Source organism: Anabrus simplex, chromosome 4 (genome assembly GCF_040414725.1).
Source record: "Anabrus simplex isolate iqAnaSimp1 chromosome 4, ASM4041472v1, whole genome shotgun sequence".
NCBI classification, from domain to species: Eukaryota; Metazoa; Arthropoda; class Insecta; order Orthoptera; family Tettigoniidae; genus Anabrus; species Anabrus simplex.
This window is the reverse complement of record NC_090268.1, coordinates 245,556,867-245,579,684: the sequence shown is the minus strand read 5'-3', so window position 1 is coordinate 245,579,684 and position 22,818 is coordinate 245,556,867. Positions and strand designations below refer to the sequence as shown.

Sequence of the window (22,818 nt, the reverse complement as noted above, 5' to 3'; positions counted from 1 at the left end):
ATGATCTGCAAGACTTGAAATTAAATACAACAATAAGTTCTAAACTACAAAATGGTTCCTAATCAGTGAAAGCCACAATAACGTAATCTACAAAAAATTCTCTTCACACACAATTAACAGGTAATGAAATACCTAAAGGAAACAAAATGCCCAGGTAGTGTCAGGTAATATAGCTAGTGCTCTACAAATTTATATGTCACTATATCCACTGAGAAGATCCAGATTACTATAATATTTTTGCATTGTTCCTGATGTTGATATAGAGGGGCAAGGTTGTCGGTCTGGGAAAATGAACTGGGCCCTGTTTCATAAAACTAACTAATAATATTAGAACTCATAAAAACAATATTATTAGTTAACCAAAATCTGTTTCATAAAGATTTACACATGACTAATAAAATATCTTCACTAATAATATTAGTTCATTAGTCAGCTGATACAAATGGAGGTTAGAATCAGTCTGTTGCATATGTTTTTGGTTTGGGTTTGTTCCTAGCAGTAGGCTGATGCTTGACTAAAACCGACTATTAATCCACGTGTTCAAAAAGCTCACTTGATATTTTCATTGTTGTGACTTTGATACATATGAAAATGGATAAAAGAAGTGAAAATAATGTGAGAGAAGAAAATTTCTTTGCGCAAAGTGATTGATTTTAAGCGTCAACTATTTGCAGCCTTTTGCACACTATAACTCTTCTTGTTCCTTTTACTTTCTTATTTCATTTGCTCTTAAAAATCTCTGTTGAGATGGACTAGCAAAATATTTTATTACCCCTTGTTGGTGGGGGCAGTAGAATAACAGCTACGGTATCCCATGCCTGTTGTAAGAGGCAGCTAAAAGGGGTCCCAGGGCTCTCAACTTGGGAGCGTGTGTTGGCAAACATGGGGCAGTGAGATGAATCCTGACACTGCTTCAACTTAATTGTGCCAGGTTCATTTTCATCTACCCTTCCGACCTCCCTTGTTCAACTCTTATTCTTTTCCGACTCTGACAGTATTAGGTTGCGAGGCCGAGAGAGTCTTTCATTTCCACGCCCTTCGTGGCCCTTCTCTTTCTTCGGCCAATACCTTCATTTTTCAAAATGCAGGATCCTTTCCATTTTTCTATCTGATTAGTGTTATTATAGATGATGGTTGCCTAGTTGTAGCCAACTTCCTCTTAAAACAATAATCACCAGCATCATCTTGGTTTACTGGTGATATAAGCCAAGATTAAGATACTTGGGAGCCGAGCAGAACTGCACTAGAGAAACACGATACTGTGTATCACTACCAACCGGTGGAGTGCAATGCGAAGCTGCTATTTTAAGGTTACGGTATGCTTCATTCCTTCCAGCGGAACGTTCTGTTACCAATCCTATCAAGCAAATACTCAAAAGTTATGTAATCTAACCTAAATCTCCCATTGTGCTGGTATTCAGATGTTTGTTACATGTCAGTACAGGCTGTTTTTGATGTAACATTTATTGAACGGTGAAGACCTACACTCGTTCCACACACTATTTGAATCAGAGTCGACCATTTCAGTGATCTTCATGAATTTATGCCAAAAATATTAAAATACCTCTCACTTTGGTTTCACTAATAATATGAATTATGAGTCAAAATACACTCCTGGAAATAATCCTATGTCTATGAAACAATTTACTAATATTAGGAACATCTACTAATAATTTTGACACAAACTAGTAACTAATATTATTAGCTAATAATTTTTTGAAACGTAATACTAATATTATTAGTTAATATTATTGGTTTCTAACTAATAATATTAGTGAAAGATGTTTTATGAAACAGGGCCCTGGGCAGGTTGTGAAAAGACAGGGTAGAGGTAGGGATAATGAGGTTAGCATGGATGCAATTGTACTTATAGCAAAGGTGAAGGCAGAAATAATATTCTGGAGCTCATCTGGTCTTCTTTTACTTGCAGCTTCTCTTTCTTCTTGTTTGCTGAAGAATTCATTCGCGAGTTCATGTTGTTTTTACACATTCTGTTCTGCCCGCACTGCTTCTACTTTTGTCTTTTAAGCAGCAGTTATACATGGACTTCAAAACTTTTTCACTTATTTTTTTATTTGTTTGGCATTTTTTGTAGTGTAGCCCCTCCTTTCCATTTCTTGCTGCACCAAGTTGTGTATTTCACTTTTTTCACCTTTTACATTGAAAAGTTTATGGATTTCTTTTTTCTTATAAATCTCGAGCATTAACTTGGACTTCTTCCCACAACTATCGCACAAGTCAATACAAGCCTTAAAAAACAATCACCAGTCGAAATGTGGTTTTATCGATTATGAATGAAAATGAATAGCACAGAATCGATTTTGAAAATTATTTTCGAAAGAACAAACATGGAGTGTGTGCAGATGAATTTTCAATACGATCTCCGTACGAACCGCACTTACATGGAACTCAATTCGAACAGAGTATGATACGATCCCAGATTTTACCGTATCGACCTTGAGACTCAATCCGAACTGAGTCCCCGTTTACATGGCGGTTTCAATGCGGGAAGTGTACTCAGATCGATCTAAATCCTGCATGTAAATGCACTTACATAGCAACTGGCATCCCGACTCTACTAGGCCACTCAAGTTGAAAATGTGCGTGTTCTTGGTTTGTTTCACGTAAGGGTAAAGCGGAGGTTTGTATACATTTTTTCTTTATGGTAGTTCATAAATTTATTTACTCAAAAGTTAGTTTCGGTAGACTGAAGAATCTAATAGTTATTATTTTTTAATAACAGGTCAGTGCAGGAAGATGAAAGTAGGTCAGTGTAGGAAGAGGGAGTAGAAGAAAGGATAGGCAAGAATATGAAAATACAGACAATCGTCACATCTTCATACACTATCATTTACCCAGAGGACATTCTTGAAAGAACTTGTGCCTCAAGTCTTGATGTAGGAAGTATACATTTCCTTTTCTCCTTCAGTATTGTGCAGCAAAGAAATCTTTTATCTTTTCGTCTCACGAAGATGTGAAGTTTGTCCTTGACCCTTGTGATCTGAGGCGCATACTTGTCTTTCTTTTTGTTACTCCCACTCCTCAGACCAATCTCTCTAAACAAATTATTTAGTTATGTTCATCTCAGTTCCTTCAATACAACAGACAAGCAGGGTTAAAATGTGGTTTTCTTCTACAGGGCCTAATGTCTTCCGGTCTCTTATTTAACATAACCATCAATTCAGATGCTCAAAATACCACTATTGAATACTGCAATTATTTGGTGCAATGATTGTGGCAGATTATCTTTCAAATAGTAAAATTTGATTTCAAAGAACCTGCTCTAAACAAAAATATTTTAAAAAGCAAGAAGTCTGAAAACTATATTTCAAAGCTCCTCGCAGCATTTTTTTTTTTGAAAAGTAATGGTGCTTTAATACACCATATGAATCCCACCATATTAGGTTCCAACACAAGTAGAATACTCTCCCTAAAACTAAACCACACAACAAAACTATCAAATCATAATTATTTCCTTGAATTATCACTCGCTACTAAACAACTACAGAAGAAAGATGCATCATGAGCAAACGCCAGGTTTCAAGGAGAAAATTAACAATTTGAATATTACATATTCTGCAGCAGAAATATACTGCTCCGAAAAAACAAGGGCCAAGCAACAATTAAGCTTTGCAAGTAAGGGAAGGAAAAGTACGTACGGATTTTGTAAACTCCTTTTTGGTCAACAGCACATGATGTCGAACCCATGACCATTCCCGGTTACACGGAGTTCAGTACTAGCTTCCAAACTAACACGTTGATCTACAACAAACATTGCACCAATGTTAGAAACGAGGAAGTAAGACATTAGATATCAAAGTAAGAACAGAAAATATAAATCTGACTTTACAGTAAAGAATGGATCATTTTCAACCACTGAACACACTGTTGGTATAGTAGATAATCTCATAGCTCTCTCTATATGAGGATATGAAACTGATTTTAAAAGGCAGCCCTTCCACTAACTTCAATATGCAAACTAACTTCAATGATTCAGCATATATAATCACCAGCTAGCATGTCTTGCAGGAAAGTGTCAAGCAACAAAGGATGTCAGGTGCTTCTAACCACAAAGATTGAAAATATTTTATATTCTCCAGTGGACCTACTGTACAACAACTTGCATTACCTCAAATTACTATCTATGACAAATATAACCTTTTTAATTTCACACAGTAAATTATGGGAGTAATTTTTATATTGTTAATGTGCCTCAAAAAATGGTGATTTTACTTCTGAGCAGTATATTATGAATAATGAACTCTGAGTGAGAAAAGAAACTAGGTTTGGCTATTTAAATAACATTTCTTAATGTTCACTACGTAAAGCATTATTTTTGCAGTATATAAAGTAATTTGAAGCCTCCGTGACTCAGGCAGCAAATCCTGGTCACTCCATGTGAGATTTGTGCTGGACAAAGCGGAGACGGGACAGGTTTTTCTCCGGGTACTCCGGTTTTCCGTGTCATAATTCATTCCAGCAACACTCTCCAATATCATTTCATTTCATCTGTCATTCATTGATCATTGCCCCACAGGAGTGCGACAGGCTTCAGCAGCTGGCACGATTTCTATCCTCGCTGCTAGATGGGAGCTTCGTTCATTCCATTACTGACCCAGTCGAATGACTGGAAACAGGCTGTGGATTTTCATAAAGTAATTTATTAAGGACAAGCAGAACTCACAAGAAAAATACATACAAAGAAGCTGAGAACCTGTCTTTGGGAGATAGTAGGTTCGAATCCCATCATCGGCAGTCATAGTTTTCCATGGATTCCAATCTTTTTCACCATCCAAATTCTAATGCTGTACCATGATTATGGCCACAACCACTACCTTCCAAATTCTGGCCCTTTCCTATACTTGTCCCTGAAAATCTTCAGTGTGTGAGTGTAACAATAAGCCGGTGACGTTAAGTCAGCAACGAAAAACGTTCATGTACATAATTCACAAAATGTATGTTATAGGCCCATATGTTTAGGAAATGTAGGTCACTAAAGGAAAATAGAACAAGGCTTGTATTTAACCCATTAGTGCATAATAGTACATTATGCAACAAGCCTATAATGGCAACAATTAAGACACAAGTATGTTTGAGTTTTCTTTTTTGTATGTGCCATATTCAGAAGAACACCATGAAATGCCATCATTTCAGCGACTGTAACATCGAACCAGTCCCACCATATGGAATGTTGCTGCAACGACATACATTTGGTAATACATTCTCTTACATACCTGTTAGTTTCCTTACATATTTCGGAGAACAGGGAAACCAGGAACAGCAACAAAAGGAAATCCTAAAAAGTTACCGGCTTCTTTCCTGTAGTAGGAGGCATGTATCCCGTAGCACTGTTGTGAGAATACTTGGAAAAACACTGTCACCTTCTTCATAAACTTTCCATTCATCAACCCCTACATCACCGCTTTTGCCACTATCTTCCACCTCAATTTCCTCCTCCTTACTCGAAATATCATTCTCAGATTGGGGAATACTAATGTCACCATCAGAATCAATTAACAAATCGTCAAAGTCACATAACTGTTCGTAAAAATCATTAGGCTCCATGCCGCGGCTGGTGGATGCCATGTTGATAACGAAAGTAAACACAGCAGTGACAGTGAGGAACTATCTCCAAAGAAAACACAATTCAGCTTAAAGGAATGAACAGCAGATGGCAGTATGCAAGAGAGAAATGCCAAGGCTGTATTCAGCGTAAAGCTCGGCGCCATTTCTGCTCCAGCATACGAAATATATAACCTTAAAGTTGTGTCGGACTAGGTCCGACACAGGACCGGAACTGAAAATTAACAATGTCTGTCAGTCCGACATTGGACCCCAAAGGATTAAGTGGATGAGTGGTGATACAACTCTTGAAATTCCTTTCATGATGCCAATCCTATGGTGTGAACCAACCAGCCATGCAGAAGACCTATGCCTATTAAAAATTGACACACATTCAAAAAGAACAAAATCCAATAATGTGTATCCTAATGTGAAATCCGCTATAAAGCCATAACTACGTGGATCTGAACTCCCAATTGCTAATCCGCCCAGGTGGTAAACTATTGCAAAGAATTTGGTAATTTATCGAACATCTCCCTTGGTAAATTATTCCAATCCCCAACTCCCCTTCCCACAAATGAATATTTGTCCCAATTTGTCCTCTTGATCAGATGAACAGGTAGATGAATTGCCCAAACCATCTACTTCCTTTCAACTGAACCATCATCATCTTCTATACATTACACGCCTCTCCACGCTTCCTGTACTTCTGAGCGAACACTTGATTGTTACCGAATTTCCCATAGGAGTGCTACCAGCATGTGATTTCTCCGCGTGTATAGGATGCAGGGAACCTACTGCTAACGCTGACACCATGGTCTTAAGTTATAGCTGGTGTTTCATACTGTAATGGTATGCATTGTGTACGGTTTGGTGTGAATAACTGCAGAACTAGTTATCTTCAGAGTAACTGAAGCATAATTTAGCATAATTCCAGAAAAAGTGATAGGTACCGGTATGTATGGTAGTCTATGAATATAAATAAATTAAAATGTTATATACGCTTGTGTATCTACAACTCCATGCCCAATTAATTCACATGACTAACTGAATTAAGACCCAGCAAAATAACTACACATTGTAGAATATTTTGTATTTAGTTAATTCAACGTATGGCCTACTTTTAAAATGAAATCTGGCAATCATAATTAAAGAACAATTTTTCACTTGCAGGTACTGGTATGGCTAAAAAATGTGTCATGGAACAGTTCTGTTCCAAATTTTGAATTCAGAACATCTTTTGTGTATAGTCTGCATTTTTCTGAAGAAGATTACATCCCGGACTAAAAATAAGGAAATTGAAAGAAAAGGATGTTCCTTCTGCATTTGAAGATTATCCCGAGCATAAGATGCTAAAATTAAAATCAAGACAAGAAAGGCAACTAATATTTTTTTTTTGTTAGTTGTTTTACGTCGCACCGACACAGATAGGTCTTATGGCGATGATGGGACAGGGAAGGGCTAGGAGTGGGAAGGAAGCGGCCGTGGCCTTAATTAAGGTACAGCCCCAGCATTTGCCTGGTGTGAAAATGGGAAACCACGGAAAACCATTTTCAGGGCTGTCGACAGTAGGGTTCGAACCTACTATCTCCCGAATATTGGACACTGGCCGCACTTAAGCGACTGCAGCTATCGAGCTCGGTAAAGGCAACTAATAAAGAAACATGAACTAGGGCTAAACACTGGAAAGAAGAGGAAGAGAGACAAGAATTTTTGATTATGATGCAGGTGCTTACGATAGCAATGCTTATGCCAGTCCGCAGGCAGATAGTGCCAGTAAGTCTACTGGAAAATAGACAACCAATAATGGTTTTGAAGCCGACAAAGACAGAACCGTTTGAGACAAACTGTGGCATGCCAATCAGAAAATAAAGAAGCTGCAAGCTCATTTGGAAATAGAGAAAGTGAAGATGATTTCAACAATCTACTAATTAAAACACACTAACTAAAAATAATAATGGGCACCAATGAGCACAATCCTGAAGGCTCGAAGACCGCATTCATATGGACAAAATTTTAAATTACAACAAGCTGCCATCCCGTTGGTCAGAAAACTAGATAAAATACTGTGTTATCTGGCAATTTATTTCTCCAAATGGTTATGCTTATGCATGAAATCATTTATCCAAGTTGCCTTCTAGGAGATCATTGAGTCGTTACATAGGAGACACATCATGCCAAACAGGACAGACCTTGTCAAAGAAAGACTTCTCGTACAAATTGAAAGAATGAATAGGATCGAAAAATTGTGCTTCCTCATCATTGATGAAATAGCAATAAAGCAGCCTAATCAAAATGTAGACAGTTCTGGAAGTATGTCCATTTCAACAGAGAGCAGTGGATAAGTTTATAGTTTATTATAAGTGGCAAACTTCCCACTGCCTGTTTCTTTTTAAAGAGATTGTTTGGTGTTGAAGTGAACAATCTGACACTGTCAGCAATACACCAGGTTGAAATTATTGGTTTTGTAATTTTAAGATTGGTTACAGATAACCACAACCTAAAGAAGACTATCCAGTGGATAAGTAATGAAGTCGGATTCCTCACTCTACCAATCAAGACAGACATCTATTCCTAGCCTTCAACCTGTGTCACATTCCTTAAAACGTCAGGACATCACTTTTAGAAAAGACTATGCATGATGGGGAAGAAGAAATTAGTGCCTGCCTATGTGCCGACTGACATCCTAGCAGCGCTGACAGATGGGTAATGGAGAAATTGTACACTAGTTCAATGTACATACTCTCAGCCAGCATGGAAAAGTGTATAGTGCACAGCAGAAGGCGATGACTGAACTATAGCCCAGAACCTAGCAGGGAACTCTTCCTGGTCAATCAGTCCAAACCGAACAACTCACTGAGGGATATGAATCTAATTAGGCAGCAGGCTGAGGTGCTTTAAGCAAGATAGCAAAAATAGAATTATTGGTTCCCAAAAACAAAATTTCCATTTTCAAGATTTAATGTGTTCTCCTATTCAATAAATAACTCCAACATTAGAGGGAGTAATAAAAATCAAACATGTTTTGATTCATTTGAGCCATCTTCAGTGAAAAAAAGGGGTTAAAGTTATTTACATAATAGAAGCTAAAAATGCGTTGAAAACATAATTAAGAAACAAAAGAGATATGACTGACATAAAAAATTCAATATATACCCATTTCCATCATCAGATGGAGTAATAATGAACTCGCTTGAGACATCTTCAGTGAAAAAAGTTAACACTTTACATAACTGAAGCTAAAAAGTGTGTTAAAACCTATGAAGGAAAGAATGAAAACAAATGAGATAAGACGGAAACGAACAATAAGTGTTTATAGTGAGGTTGTGGACCTCTGAGTCTAAAAATTTCGCAGTGGAATATAATTTGAAACAGGATAAAATCACTGTGTTAAAAATATTCATAACTGACAGTCTGTCTTTGTAGAATGACCATCACCACAATAAGAGGAGAGCGGAGACAAGTGCCAGGTGAAATGTATGTGACAAGTGATGGAAAATTGCCAAAGAATTTCAAATTTCAGAATAGCAGCATTTAAAAATAAAACTTCATTGTTCCGTATTGAAATTATTGATGTTAAAAATTAAATAATTGAAAAGGAGGTTCAACCTATTCAATACTTAAAAGAAGGAAATGCAGTAATCACATTCCTATTTAAATGGGACCGGTTTCGACCTTAGTCCAGGTCATCATCAGCCGTAAAAAGATGTACAATGTTTATGAATATTGGAGGTCAGTTTCACACTTTGATAGGCACAAAGACACGACACCACATTCTGTATGCACAAAGTCACAACACTATCAACTAATATACGAAGATCAAAAATAACTAGAAGTCACAGACGAATAGATTTGTAGTAGAAAGCCGCTAGCTCCTGGTGATCAGCGCGGCACATTCAAGGTCATGCGCTGCGCTCGAACGCCAAGAACTTAGCAGGAGTACAAGTACTCACTCAATTATTCTGATTTGCGTCGTATATTTTTATATACGTACTTAACTTCCCGCAACCGTGACAAATTCTAGACCTTCAAAACATTCTCCACTCCACTTTGGCGTTCGAGCGCAGCGCATGACCTTGAATGTGCCGCGCTGATCACCAGGAGCTAGCGGCTTTCTACTACAAATCTATTCGTCTGCGACTTCTAGTTATTTTTGATCTTCGTATATTAGTTGATAGTGTTGTGACTTTGTGCATACAGAATGTGGTGTCGTGTCTTTGCGCCTATCAAAGTGTGAAACTGACCTCCAATATTCATAAACATTGTACATCTTTTTACGGCTGATGATGACCTGGACTAAGGTCGAAACCGGTCCCATTTAAATAGGAATGTGATTACTGCATTTCCTTCTTTCAAGTATTGAATAGGTTGAACCTCCTTTTCAATTATTTAATTTTTAACATGAATAGCAGCATTCTCGAAAGGCCTGATCATCTCTATTTTAACGGTCCTGCTCTCGATTGTTTCCAATGTTGGCTAGGTGTCTCTGCCTTATTTTAAATAGTCAGGAGGGCAGCGAACTGAGAAGCTGTGTTAGAGAATATAACAGATGCATGGTAAACAGTGTATGACCATAGTGGAAACAGTCAAAAATGTTCCAATCTGTAATGGAAAAAATGAGGTTGTATGAGTGTGAAGAAATGTTTAAACTTACTTATTTAGTGGTTGTCCTCTCGAAACGGCCTGACCTTCTCATAGTTAATGGTCCCATTCTTACGACCATATCTATTGTTGGCTCAGCTGCGTTTGCGACGATGGGAGGAGTGAAGGGGAAGAGGAAGAGGGTGCAGGGCTTGTGGGGAGAGGGGGGAAGGGGAGGGGGAGTGATGGTACATTGGTGAGATGGAGGCGGGGTTTGTTTTTATTATAGAAGTTCTGACAAATATATGGAATGAATGTTTCAAGTAGAATTGTCTTTTTTTTTCATTGATTTCATTTAAATTATGAGAGGGGTTCATAAATTGATCTAAACTGATGTGGATGCTCTCGAGAATGTTGAGCAAGGTGCCTTTTTGCTCATAATGCAAGATCTTTATTGATGTGTATTTGTGACTGGGTTCTTTCTGATGTTCACTTATAGCTGAAAAACTTTTATATTTGAGAGCGTTGCGATGTTCAGCGTATCTTATGACAAAATTGCAGCCTGTTTGACCAATATACCTGGAATTATAGGATTGGTATTCTAATTTGTAAACTCCGGAGTTCAAATATCTGTTATTGTTGTGTGTGTGTTGATTGAATATGAGTTTGGAGTTGGAGGTTCAAAAGTCCATTTTAATGTTGTGTTTTTTAAAGATATTAGAAATTTGGTAAATGCTACTACTAATGAAAGTGAAAAACTTCCTTTAGGAGCGGAATCTTTTTCTAGGGTAGTCTTGCGTCTGCTCTTATATCTATTGATGATTCTGCTGATGAAGGTTCTACTGAAACCGTTGTGTTCTGCAATATTGTGTAAATAGTATTAATTTTTTTATAATTCTTGCGAGATAAAGGGACAGGGACAGTTAATGCTCTGAGTACCATGCTATTGTAAGCTTTCTTATGTGTGGGTGCAAAGAAGTTTGTTGGATGGTACTGATGGTGTGAGTGGGTTACTGCATATAGGCCTATTAAAGGATAAAGTGTTGTTAACTCTATGGTGTATTTTATATGTGGATCAATGGCATTGAGAAATTCAAGTACTGTATTGCTGTTAGTAACACGCAAGTCTAAAATAACAAACGTGTCACCTACATAGCGTATCCAGTGTTGAATGCTATGAATCTTACCAATGATGTGGAGAATGTTCTAAATGATGGATGTAAATATCCACAAGGATCCCTGAAGCTGGTGAACCCATGGGAAGACCTACCTGTTGGTAAATGACATTATTGAAAGTGAAGAAATGGTTATTCAATGTTAATTTCAGAATCCAAATAAATTCATCTATTGCTGAATTTGGAAAGATTGTTCTTAGGCCCGGTTTCTTCAACGAATGTTAAGTGTTAACACTGCTGTTAAGGAGACTTAACACACAATTTAACAAAATGGTCGTCTCATCAAGAATTGTTAACTCTAACAATTGTTAAATCTTGTGTTAAATTAACCTAGCAGCACCCCTGTGTTAAACCTCTTAACAGTTGCTAAAATTTCAAAATGGAGACATGTAGAAGACGTAAGTTTGAAGCTTTACTGCTGTATGAGGACTATTTATAAACTGAAGAAGGCAAAGGACAACCCATACTAAGAAATAACGACCTTTTTAGAGTTGTCAGAAGAAAGATTTCTAATTACCGAAGCCATAATGAACAAGGTACTAGACAATATAGGTTAGAGTTTCCAACAGATTGCAACTTACCAATCTCTCCAGTGCAGCAGTTGCTTACAGATTTTACAAGGATGGGTCAGACCCTGCGTGCAATCGATTTCAACTAGCTTAATGTACCTGTTGGGGGACACTCAACAGTAACTCGTGTAGAAGGGTTTGGGTCAATACCGTATAGTTTCGTTTTCGAAATAAATGAGGACAAATGTCATGAGGCAGGATCCGCTTCGGACCACGTGGAGGGGATAGAACACTAAAATGCGAACACATTTAAGTTGAACTTGTTAGGCCCGCAACCTAGTAATTTCCAAAAAAATTACGAATTTCCGATTGTAAAGCACCGCGTATATACTTGAAAAGTTGCGCACTAGTCAAGAGTAGCAGTGGCCGAGTGGTCATCGTACTTGTCTACGAACCACAACGAAGAGAGTTCGAGTCCCGCGTTAGGTTACTTTTTAAAAAATACAAATTTAATTAATTATTTCAGGGAATGTGAAGGTAAAAATGCGAATAAAAGTAATGATCAAATTGCAGTGGAACTTTATTTTCTACCTAAAATTAATATAGACCGCCTCTGTGGTGTAGTGGTTAGCGTGATTAGCTGCCACCCCCGGAGGTCCGGGTTCGATTCCTGGCTCTGCCACGAAATTTGAAAAGTGGTATGAGGGCTGGAACGGGGTCCACTCAGCCTCGGGAGGTCAACTGAGTAGAGGAGGGTTCGATTCCCACCTCAGCCATCCTCGAAGTGGTTCTCCGTGGGTTCCCACTTCCCCTCCAGGCAAATGACGGGATGGTACCTAACTTGAGGCCACGGCCGCTTCCTTCCCTGTCCCATCCAATCTTCTTTCCATCCCTCCACAAGGCCCCTGTTCAGCATAGCAGGTGAGGCCGCCTAGGGGGGGTACTGATCATTCTCCCCAATTGTATCCCCCGACCCAAAGTCTGAAGCTCCAGGACACTGCCCTTAAGCGGGTACAGGTGGGATCCCTCGCTGAGTCTGAGGAAAAACCGACCCTGGAGGATAAACAGATTAAGAAGAAATTAATATATATATACAGAGAAAGAGATCCAGCAGTAACTATGAGAACGTTTAGACCTATATTAATTTCAGGTAGAAAACAAAGCGTACCGGTACTGCAATTTGCGTAATATTTTTGTTCCAAATTTTAAATAACGTTCCCTGAAACGAGACTCGAACTCACGTCTACGACATTCGCAGACAAGTACGATGACCACTATGCCACAACTCCTAAGTATATAAGCCTTGCACTGGAATCGGGGATTCATCAATTTTTCAGAAGTTATTAGGTTGCGGACCTGACATGTTTAAGTAAAATTTGCTCGCCTTCGTCCGAAGCGGAGGTTTGTAATGACATCTGACCTCGAGACACTTTTCATGTAGGCCTAATTGTAGGGGCAAAAGATCTTCATAGGTAGACGTCCCGAACAAATAGTATTTTTTTTTTAAGAAAAAAGGCCTAATTGTAGGCGACTATGTTCACGAGGGCAAGAAAAGAGTGTGTAGGATTCTACAAAGAATTCTTGCTGCCATTGCAGCATTAACAAGGCACATTATTTTCCCCGCAATAAAAGAATGCCCGAAAATCATTCAAAACATATCAATTATCACATTTTCCCGGTGATGTAAGAACCTTAGATTGCACTCCTACAAGAATAGGCTATATCGAATGTTGTGATATAACAGTCCGTTATTTCATTTTTTTTTTTGCACACTCGCATAATTTTAAATTAAAACTATAACATTTGTCTCGCATTCATCATATTAACGCTGTTGTTGCCTCTTACTTGACATGTTTACTTCTTAGCGGTCTCCGCTAACCATAACCTATAATAATGTCAACCATGTGTCTGTGTGACAAAATACTATTTCAACACGCCACTAGGAGCGCTATATGTAAAGAAACAAAAGACGCTCACTGCCAAACGCGTTCAGAAATCTTACGGAAATGTGTTAATTTGTCTTTAACAATTGTTTCGTAACAAATGCTGGAAATATGTTCGTGAAACAGGGTACTTTTAAACGAAGTGTTAAATTAATAACAATTGTTAGTTAACATTTGTTAAGCAAAATTTAACATAGAGTAGAAGAAACCGGGCCTTAATCAATTTTACAGTGTTGTTAACGAGCACATTAGCATACATGTTAGAAATATCAAATGAATGAAGAGAGTGTTTGGATAAATTAAAGGAATTTTTCACTGACTGCCAAGTTTGAGTCAGAAGGCCAGCGCTCTACTGTCCAAGCTACTCAGCCCAGCAACATACAAGAAGTGGAGGTAGCACCGGACAAGATGAAAGGAGGGAAAGCCCTAGGTTTAGAGGAATGAGTATTGAGATGGTGAAGGCAGCAGGAAAGGTAGAGAAACAGTGGCTTTATCGTGTGCTGAAAGTAGTATGGAAGGAGAGGCACGTAAGGCTACACACTGAAGAACAAAAGCTGCCCTATTTTTTTTTTTTTTAATGGCTCATCTCTACTGTTAACTTGACTAATTACATATTGAAATCACAGGCATCAACAAACTAACCTCAAAAGAAATATCTAAAATGGAGGTTCCCTTCTCCAAAATTTGGTTCCTTCACCATTAAATACAATTTCTTGCCCCCAGGACAATAGAGTGCCCTAACCTATACCTGCTCATCCACTCTCAGGAAGACTGTTAGCACTTGGTATAGGGGATCTCCTTATACTGGGAGATATTCAGTCCAAAGTATATGATCTATCAAGATATTCATAATTAAGTTGGTTTTCAAGCACAGAGAGGAATTAAGGAAATAAACACTCTCTCTCACCCTTGCTCAATTTAATGTTATATATTTCTGCCTTTATTTGGATATACACATCACTATAACCGTATTCTTTGGTATTTGCCTTGTGTAAATAATTCAGCTCCCTTCTTGAAATTTGCTATTAATTGTCGGAGTGAAGTGAAACCACGCCGTAATAACACACAAACGATCAAATATATTACATCTACATTTGCCATAAGTCAAGAAGAATATACAAAAGCCAAGTTGCAAACCATATCACAGCTGTGACAAAACAAGGTTAGATTAGGCTGATAATGAAATTTTCTTCCATTTCCAGTGAACTGATTTTTATAGAAGTAATATTGCTTTCCTTTCTGGAGGAGCTCTTGGAGATTTTTCTTGCTTCTTATACATCCTAGTTCAATTCTATACACATGAAATGGACGAAATAAGACCGTATTAATAAAATGCTGCATTCGTCATTAAACACCAACTATGTTATTAAATGCATTATTCGAACATGCCACAATTCTACTTCTCTAGTATTACCCAAACAGATTTACAATCCTACAGAAAAAGAAAATATGCTTTACTTACTTCAGCAAATATAACACCAGTGATTTTCACAATACGGCAGTGGCAGAACGAATCAGTACGTATAATCTCACAAGACATGAAAAATCATGACTACATACTGCCAACCTGCAAGATTAACAGTAACTGTAAGATGTTGTATCGGCAAGTAGGGTCCCTAAACTGTATGGTTAAGCGACACTGAATTGAACCCAACAGTTAGAAAATAACTATAATTCACTAACTTCACTATTAACAGGGGAGAAAGAGGAAGGTTGTATCCTTAGTGTATAAGCTTACAGAGGATGGATGCCTAGTTTACTTCCTCTTAAAACAATTATCGCCACCACCAACTGTAAGTTTACAAGGCAGAGACTATACCATGGGAGTGTCGGTTGTGTGAAACTACAAGGAGAAAGAACAGACTGGTTTGAGAAAAAAAAAATTAAGACAAAGAAATGCTCCGTCACCTTTGTTTTTCATTGTAGCTATGGACACGTGACAAAACTGGCAAGGAAAATTCAGGGAAGGAAAAATGAAAGTGACGATGTTTGCAGATGACTTGTTAATGTGGGGAGAAAAGGAACAGTTAGATGCATGGGTAGAATAATATGGAATGAAATTTACTGCCAAACAAGAGCAAGATCATGATCACAACTGAGACACCTATGAGAGGGATAATGCTTGGAGGAAACAGCTCAGGAAGGTAAGAGAGTTTCATGTACCTGAGAAGTATCATAGAGGTCAGTGGAAGGAATGATAAGGAAAAAATCAAGCATGGAAGAGAAGCAGGAACATTCCTAAAAAGTGTCAGAAGCCTGGTTTGGAGCAAGGATGTTCTTCAGAAAAGCAAAAGGATGATATACAGGCAAGTGAAATTAAATTTCTGAGAAGCAGAATAGGAGTGACAAGAATGGATAAGATGAGAATTGAGAAGGTTCAAGACACAGTAAAACAAGAGGCACTACGGAACAGGACAGAGGCATCTAGACTTAGACGGTATGGACACAGGAAGAGAATGACAGAGGAAAGGATACCGAGGAGAATGCGCGAAATGCGAGATAACAGGAAAATGACCATGAGGAAGACTAAGAGACAGGTGGATACAAGGAGTGGAAGAGAGTATGTGCAGAGCAGAATTTTTTTAATAGAATTTTGCTTTTCGTCGCACCGACACAGATAGGTCTTATGGCCGATGATGGGATAGGAAAGGGCTAGGAGTGGGAAGGAAGCGGCTGTGGCCTTAATTAAGGCACAGTCCCAGCATTTGCCTGGTATGAAAATGGGAAACCAAAGAAAACCATCTTCAGGGTTGCTGACAGTGGGGTTTGAAGCTACTATCTCCCGGATGCAACCTCACAGCTGCACGCCTCTAACCGCACGGCCAACTCGCCCGGTGTGTGCAGACAAGAGAAGAGGGCTGCGCAAGAGTGAAGTGGGAGAAGTGATGGGAACACAAGGAGATGGAGGGGCTTATGTTCCAAGCAGATCTGGCCAACAGCTGGAAACTGCTATGATGATGATGGTGACGACCAGCTGTAACAATGTAATCATTTAGTTTTAACCCCATTTCTATCATTTCTGTTAACTTGTTGAAATTAAGATTTTAGAATTCTAGATAGTTATTTTCATAAACATCACTATTACTATTCAGTGTTCTCCCAACGACCTTTTTAATGGTTGCACCGCCCTGCCATTTTTACATACTGCCCGACTAACATAACCTAGACATATGCTAGTTACATAATAGTAATACATATATTTGAGTCGTTGGGTGCTCCAAATTAAAACGTAAATACAGAGTGCACACAAATTATTGGAGCTGTTTCAAAAAAATCCTGTTTATTATTTGTTGTAACATTAAAAAAATTATATAGACAGACAGAAAAACTCACAAAGTTTTTTTTTATGAGCCTCCTACAAATGCTCGATATGTGCTCCACGAGTGACTATTGCCTTTGCTGGCAGGAGCTAGCGTTTACAGTGCACTATGTCTTCTGGTATGGGCTAGAGTAATTTTGTTACTTTCATTGATCTGTCTCTGCCTTCTACTTGGCTTTGACAATATGAAAGTGACTGAGGTATGAGGGATGCTAGAAATGCCATTCCTTGTGCAGCCAGTCCTTGCTATGAATGGTGTGAAAATGTTGCTCATAGGGTCGTTTAGTGGATGCATTTCAGTGGGCTTGGCAGACTGATACGTAATAGCAACTTCCGGCTCGGTGAGGAAAGCAACGGGAAACTATATAAATTTTTTTCTTTTTGCTAGTTGCTTTACGTCGCACCGACACAGATAGGTCTTATGGCGACGATAGGACAGGAAAGGGCTAGGAGTGGGAAGGAAGCGGCCGTGGCCTTAATTAAGGTACAGCCCCAGCATTTGCCTGGTGTGAAAATGAGAAACCACGGAAAACCAGTTTCAGGGCTGCCGACAGTGGGGTTCGAACCTACTATCTCCCGAATACTGGATACTGGCCGCACTTAAGCGACTGCACCTATCGAGCTCGGTAGGGAAACTATCTCACTCATTTCCCCAGTACGCCTCTTCAGTGATGCCTAGGCCATCTATGACAGCTGATGGCAGAGCTGTTGAGGATCCAACCAGCCTTAGGGCTGAAGACTGAACATATATACGAGTGACTCTACACACATCAACTCTGTAGTCAAGTTCATCCCACACCCGACGTAGTATGTCGCTGTCAATTTGACCAAAGGCGTTGATAATGCAGGCCCGCAGTTCTGTTAGATCAGCCAGTAATGGTGGTGTAAAAACTGTGTCTTTCACATAACCCCATACGAAGAAGTCACAAGGGGTGAGGTCAGGAGAGTGTGGAGGCCATGACATGAGGGCATGATCTTCATTCCCGATACGACTGATCCATCTTTCTGGAAGTCTGCTATTCAGAAAGCCATGAACATCAACATGGAAATGAGGTGGAGCACCATCCTGTTGGTAGATGAAGTTCATGCTATCAGTCTCCAACTGTGGCATGAGCCAATTCTCCAGCATATTCAGGCAGATGTGCCCTGTGATGGAATTTTCAGCAAAGAAGGGACCGTAAACTCTAAATTTCAAGATGACAAAGAAAACATTGAGCTTGGGAAAGTCACGAATGTGCTGCACACAGGTACAAGGATTTTCAGTCCACCAAATTCGTACATTGTGCCTGTTAAATTTACTACTCAGAAAAAATGCTGCCTCATCACTGAAGACAAGGTTGTCACAAAATTAATCATCTTCCCCACGCTCCTGAAAACTTGTAGAAAACTCAAAACAGTTCACTTTGTCAGCTGGCGACAATGCTTGGAGCAGATGCAAACGGTAAGGGCGCATCTGCAATCTTTTCCTTACGACTTTCCAAATGGCCGAACGAGGTATGTTCATATCCCTGCTCGCTCGACGAGTTGAATTTCACGGGCTACGTTCAAAACTGATACGCTCAACCATTTCTTCAGGCACACTAGGCCGGCCTATTGATTTTCCCTTGCACAGTCATCCCATGTTTTTGAACTGTTCATACCATCGGCGAATGAAGTTGGCACTGGGTGGATCTTTCCGATACTTTGTTCTAAAGTTTCATCGCACGGTTGTCACAAATTGGCTGGAATGAAATTCCAGAACAGCATACGCTTTTTCACTGTTAGACGCCATCTTTGTAACTGTTGCAATAAAGGATGCATCATGTCTGCCGGATGTTGCAACTGTTCCTCTCTCGCAGGCGTTGGGGAAGCACAATGTATGGAGAGCTATTCAAACAAAACAAAACTTGGAGGGATACTTGCCTTACAACATCAAACACCATCACCATATCTCTAATAATATGGCTAGAAATAATTGACAAAACCGCTCAAACCATTTGTGTGCACCCTGCACTGTAAAGCTGTTTATTTAATAATCATTACTGTCTGCAAAACTTCATCAATGACATCGGAGTTTATATGTTTACCTTGTCTATTGCGTACTGTCGTGCGCAAGCGGTATATGGATTAGCGTGGAATCGCATGCGAGCACTCGATTCCGCAGGACGTTACATACACGTATGGCACTCCACAGCAACAGAGTGATAAACCCCGGAGTTATACGATTATGAATGAACAGCAGAACACTAGTTCAAAATACTCGTGTCTTGTTCGTGATAACAATAAAATAGTTCAATTTTGCAGTTAATGTTTACCTGTCTGACATTACTGCCAATGCCCTGAGGGGGATAAATTGAGATTTTATCATATTCATTTTTAAGTATAATTCCCCGCCTGTCTACTAATTCCTGCCACCTGCCTGATGAACATTTCTGGGGAGATCACTGCCATTAGATAGTAATTCTTGTGTAATCCTTTCAATGCTCACTAATTAACAGACTTCATTTCTGTTGGCACACTGTAGGATATAATGATGATGATAATAATAATAATAATAATAATAATAATAATAACAACAATGAAATGTCGTATGGCCTTTAGTGCCGGGATATCCCAGGTTGGGTTCGACTCGCCAGGTGCAGGTCTTTCTATTTGTCTCCCGTAGGCGACCTGCGTGTCATGATGAGGATGAAACGATGATGAAGACAACACATACACTCAGGCCCCCGTGCCATTGGACTTCACCAATTACGGTTAAAATCCCCAACCCGGCCGGGAATCGAACCCAGGACCCTCTGAACCGAAGGCCAGTATGCTGGCCGTTCAGCCAACGAGTCGGACATAATAATAATAATAATAATAATAATAATAATAATAATACGCTTTAGTAATACAGTAGCATACTTATTTTGTATTCGTATATTGATTACTGTAACAGTTACGTGATCCTTGTGTACTAGCGTAGAAGGTATTCCATTCCTCTGATTTTTTATTTCACAGAATACTTTATTTTTGTTGACTTCATTTTTCTGCAAAGAAGAGTAAAGAACTGCTAAGGAATGCAAGTGTAGTGACCATGTGTCTTAGCAGGCATTAAGCAATATGAGAGAAGAATTGGAGAGTTTGAGGGAGGTAATTAGAATTCTCATGGAGGACAATGGAGAATGAAGGTAGGTCTCCCTCAAACAATGTACAATGTGTTTAATAGGGATGGCAAGAAAAAAAGGAAGTTGTAGAAGACACATGGGCTAATGTTTTAAGGGGAAGGAAATTGAAAGCAAAGGGCTGTATTCCGGGGCAGAATTCAGAAGTAGTGTATTAGTGGAGAAATCACTATGAAATCACTGCAGGAACAGCCGAGAAAAGATGAGGAAAAGAAACTGTTGCAGAGGGGAGAAGTAGGAGAAAAAGGAAACTGTAGGAACAGGAAATGCAGAGCAGAGAATAGGAAAAGGAAAACAGAGGTGGAACATGGTCATGGGAGAGAGAAAAGGGGAAAGTAGGTTTTGCAGCCACCAGGAAACACAGGATGACCTGGAAGGCAGGAGATCATATGAGGTGGGTGGAGTTGGAGTTGAGGGTCTGGTCATGGGGGACTCAGTTAAACATTGGTACCAACAATGTAAGGCAAACAAGTACTACCATAGTTGGCGAGGTGTGGGATCTAGTTAATGCAGCATGAGGAAGTTTACGGGAGCAGACATTGTTATCAGTGAAATATTGTGTAGGAAGGATACTGACTGGAAGGCGATTGGGGATTGAAATGAGACTATGGAGTGGATATGTGGGAAACTGGGAGTGAAATTTGTAGATCCCAGTGGGTGTGCTCAGATGGCCTTCACTTGAACAGCGGTGGTACGTATAAGTTGGAGGGTTTGCTTAGAAGAGTTATAGGGAGGTACATTCAGGGAAATGGGATGGACTAGGGAGCAGTGATAAGAGCGGTAATACAAGGGTGACAAAAATGTGTTGAACTGGAGAAGTACTGTAAAGAAATAGAATTAATTTAAAATACACATTTACCAGATATAACAAAATAGGAGCTGAATCATGGCTGAGAATTGGTATTATGGATGCAGAATGATAGAAACAAGATAAGAACGATAGGAGGGGGGAGACTTCCTATTGGCAAAACATACATTTGTAAGCTACGAAAAAGTTAAGGATGAGAAATAGCATAATGAGAAAGGGACGGAACTAGGAGGAAGAATATTCTGGACGTGGTGTTGGCAAAACCAGATGAGTTCTCCAGAGAAACTGAAGTAAGAGATGGTACAAGTGATCATGAAGCTGTTTTTATCATAGTTAAAAATAAATATGATAGAAAGGAAGGTTGTTATTAAGGAAAAGTACGCACAATGTGCATTACATAAAACTATTTACAGTAAAACCTCCCTGTAACGGACACCTTCGGGACCGAAAAAATGTCCGTTATGAAGGGGTGTCCGCCCGCGAGAGGTTATGAAACCAGGACCATTAAACATAAGTTGGAACACAATAACCCATGTACTATATGTGTTAACAATTCTCGCAAATGTACCTTTAATTGTATACTGTATACAGTATTGTACAATATTCTGCACTGTACTCACATGAGAAAGTTGTAGATGGGCTGCTGCAGCTGCGATGCACTGTATTAAAGAGACAAAAACACTTCTATGGAAACCTCTATTGAGCACACTGTACACTATTACCATTCACCATGTTCAAATTAAGAAGAACGCATGAGTTTTTGAAACTTCAAATCACTATGTAGATGTAGCAATATCTAGCACAGTCAGAGGTACCAACCTTTGAAGTGGATTATCAGTAATCGCCCTCCGCCCCCGATAAAAATTTCGAGTCAAATCCAAAGTATGCTCCTCACTTCTTGATGACGACACCCCTTTTGCCCTTCCCTCTACCAATCTATTCGAAAGTATATCATATTACACAATAACATTTGCGCACAACCTGTTAGTTCTGTGATGAAACATTCCTTGTAGCTTGTTTCTCACGCAGCAGCTGCTTTTCAGTGTAGGTTTTCTTGATGCATCCTTCCCACTGTGATGACATTTTAGTCTTCTGAACCATAAGCAACTCCTGCTTAATGTAGGCCTCACTTCTTTCTCAATCTTTCTGTCAACTGTCAGGTACACTTGACGCAGCAAATACAACATTATTGAAGGATTTATAGTGCAGAAGAGCACCGCCGGTGCTCCTTCACTCACAATGAATTTTACAACGCGTATGGGTAGCAAACGGAAGTCACGATCGAATAACTATCATGGCCAGCTCAGAGGCATTGAAACGAGGATGATTTAGGAGAAATGTTCAATCTTTTAGAGCCTTTTTCCTTTTCTTTTTTTTCCGTAGAAAATTATTTTTTCCTGATAATGTCAGCTTTTCCGTAATAATTTCCCCTTTGACCGTAATTCCGTAATCGTGAGGTGAAATCCGTAATAATTACGGACAATCCGTAATAATTGGCACCTCTGCACAGTACAGTAAAACATTAGCACTTGAAAAAATCCTTAATGTTCGTTTGTTTTGTCCATTTCAGTTTAGCAATGATGTTTTCACTATGTGCAATTAAATCCTGGGTCAAATTTACACCTTTTTCATCGTTTTGTTTATAATAAAATTCTTTCAGTCGCTTAACAATGCCGAGAGCCTCACTGTACGAGGTTATTGGCAGCACATTCATTTCTGTATTTTCTTCAAAGTCGTCATTAGCATCACCTTCACTCCCACTTTAGTCAGAATCTTCA

At 39.1% G+C, this 22,818-nt stretch overlaps 1 protein-coding gene across 6 annotated transcripts in view; it reads right to left on the bottom strand.

Moving 5' to 3' along the window:
- The window catches only part of Caper (RNA-binding protein 39-like protein Caper), a 356,013-nt gene that overhangs the window by 290,063 nt on the left and 43,132 nt on the right, over nucleotides 1–22,818 (bottom strand). For 3 of the 6 annotated variants that reach the window (XM_067145486.1, XM_067145480.1, XM_067145482.1), the window contains exon 2: nucleotides 3,660–3,762. The exons of 1 other annotated variant lie outside the window; for it this stretch is intronic. Coding sequence is in view for 3 of the 5 variants with exons in the window: in XM_067145480.1 (XP_067001581.1) it covers nucleotides 3,660–3,714 (55 nt within the window). In the remaining 2 variants the exon portion in view is untranslated. Of the gene's footprint in view, nucleotides 1–3,659; nucleotides 3,763–15,232; nucleotides 15,338–22,818 lie in introns of all 6 variants that reach the window. 2 more of the 6 variants (XM_067145481.1, XM_067145483.1) reach the window with 2 other exon arrangements.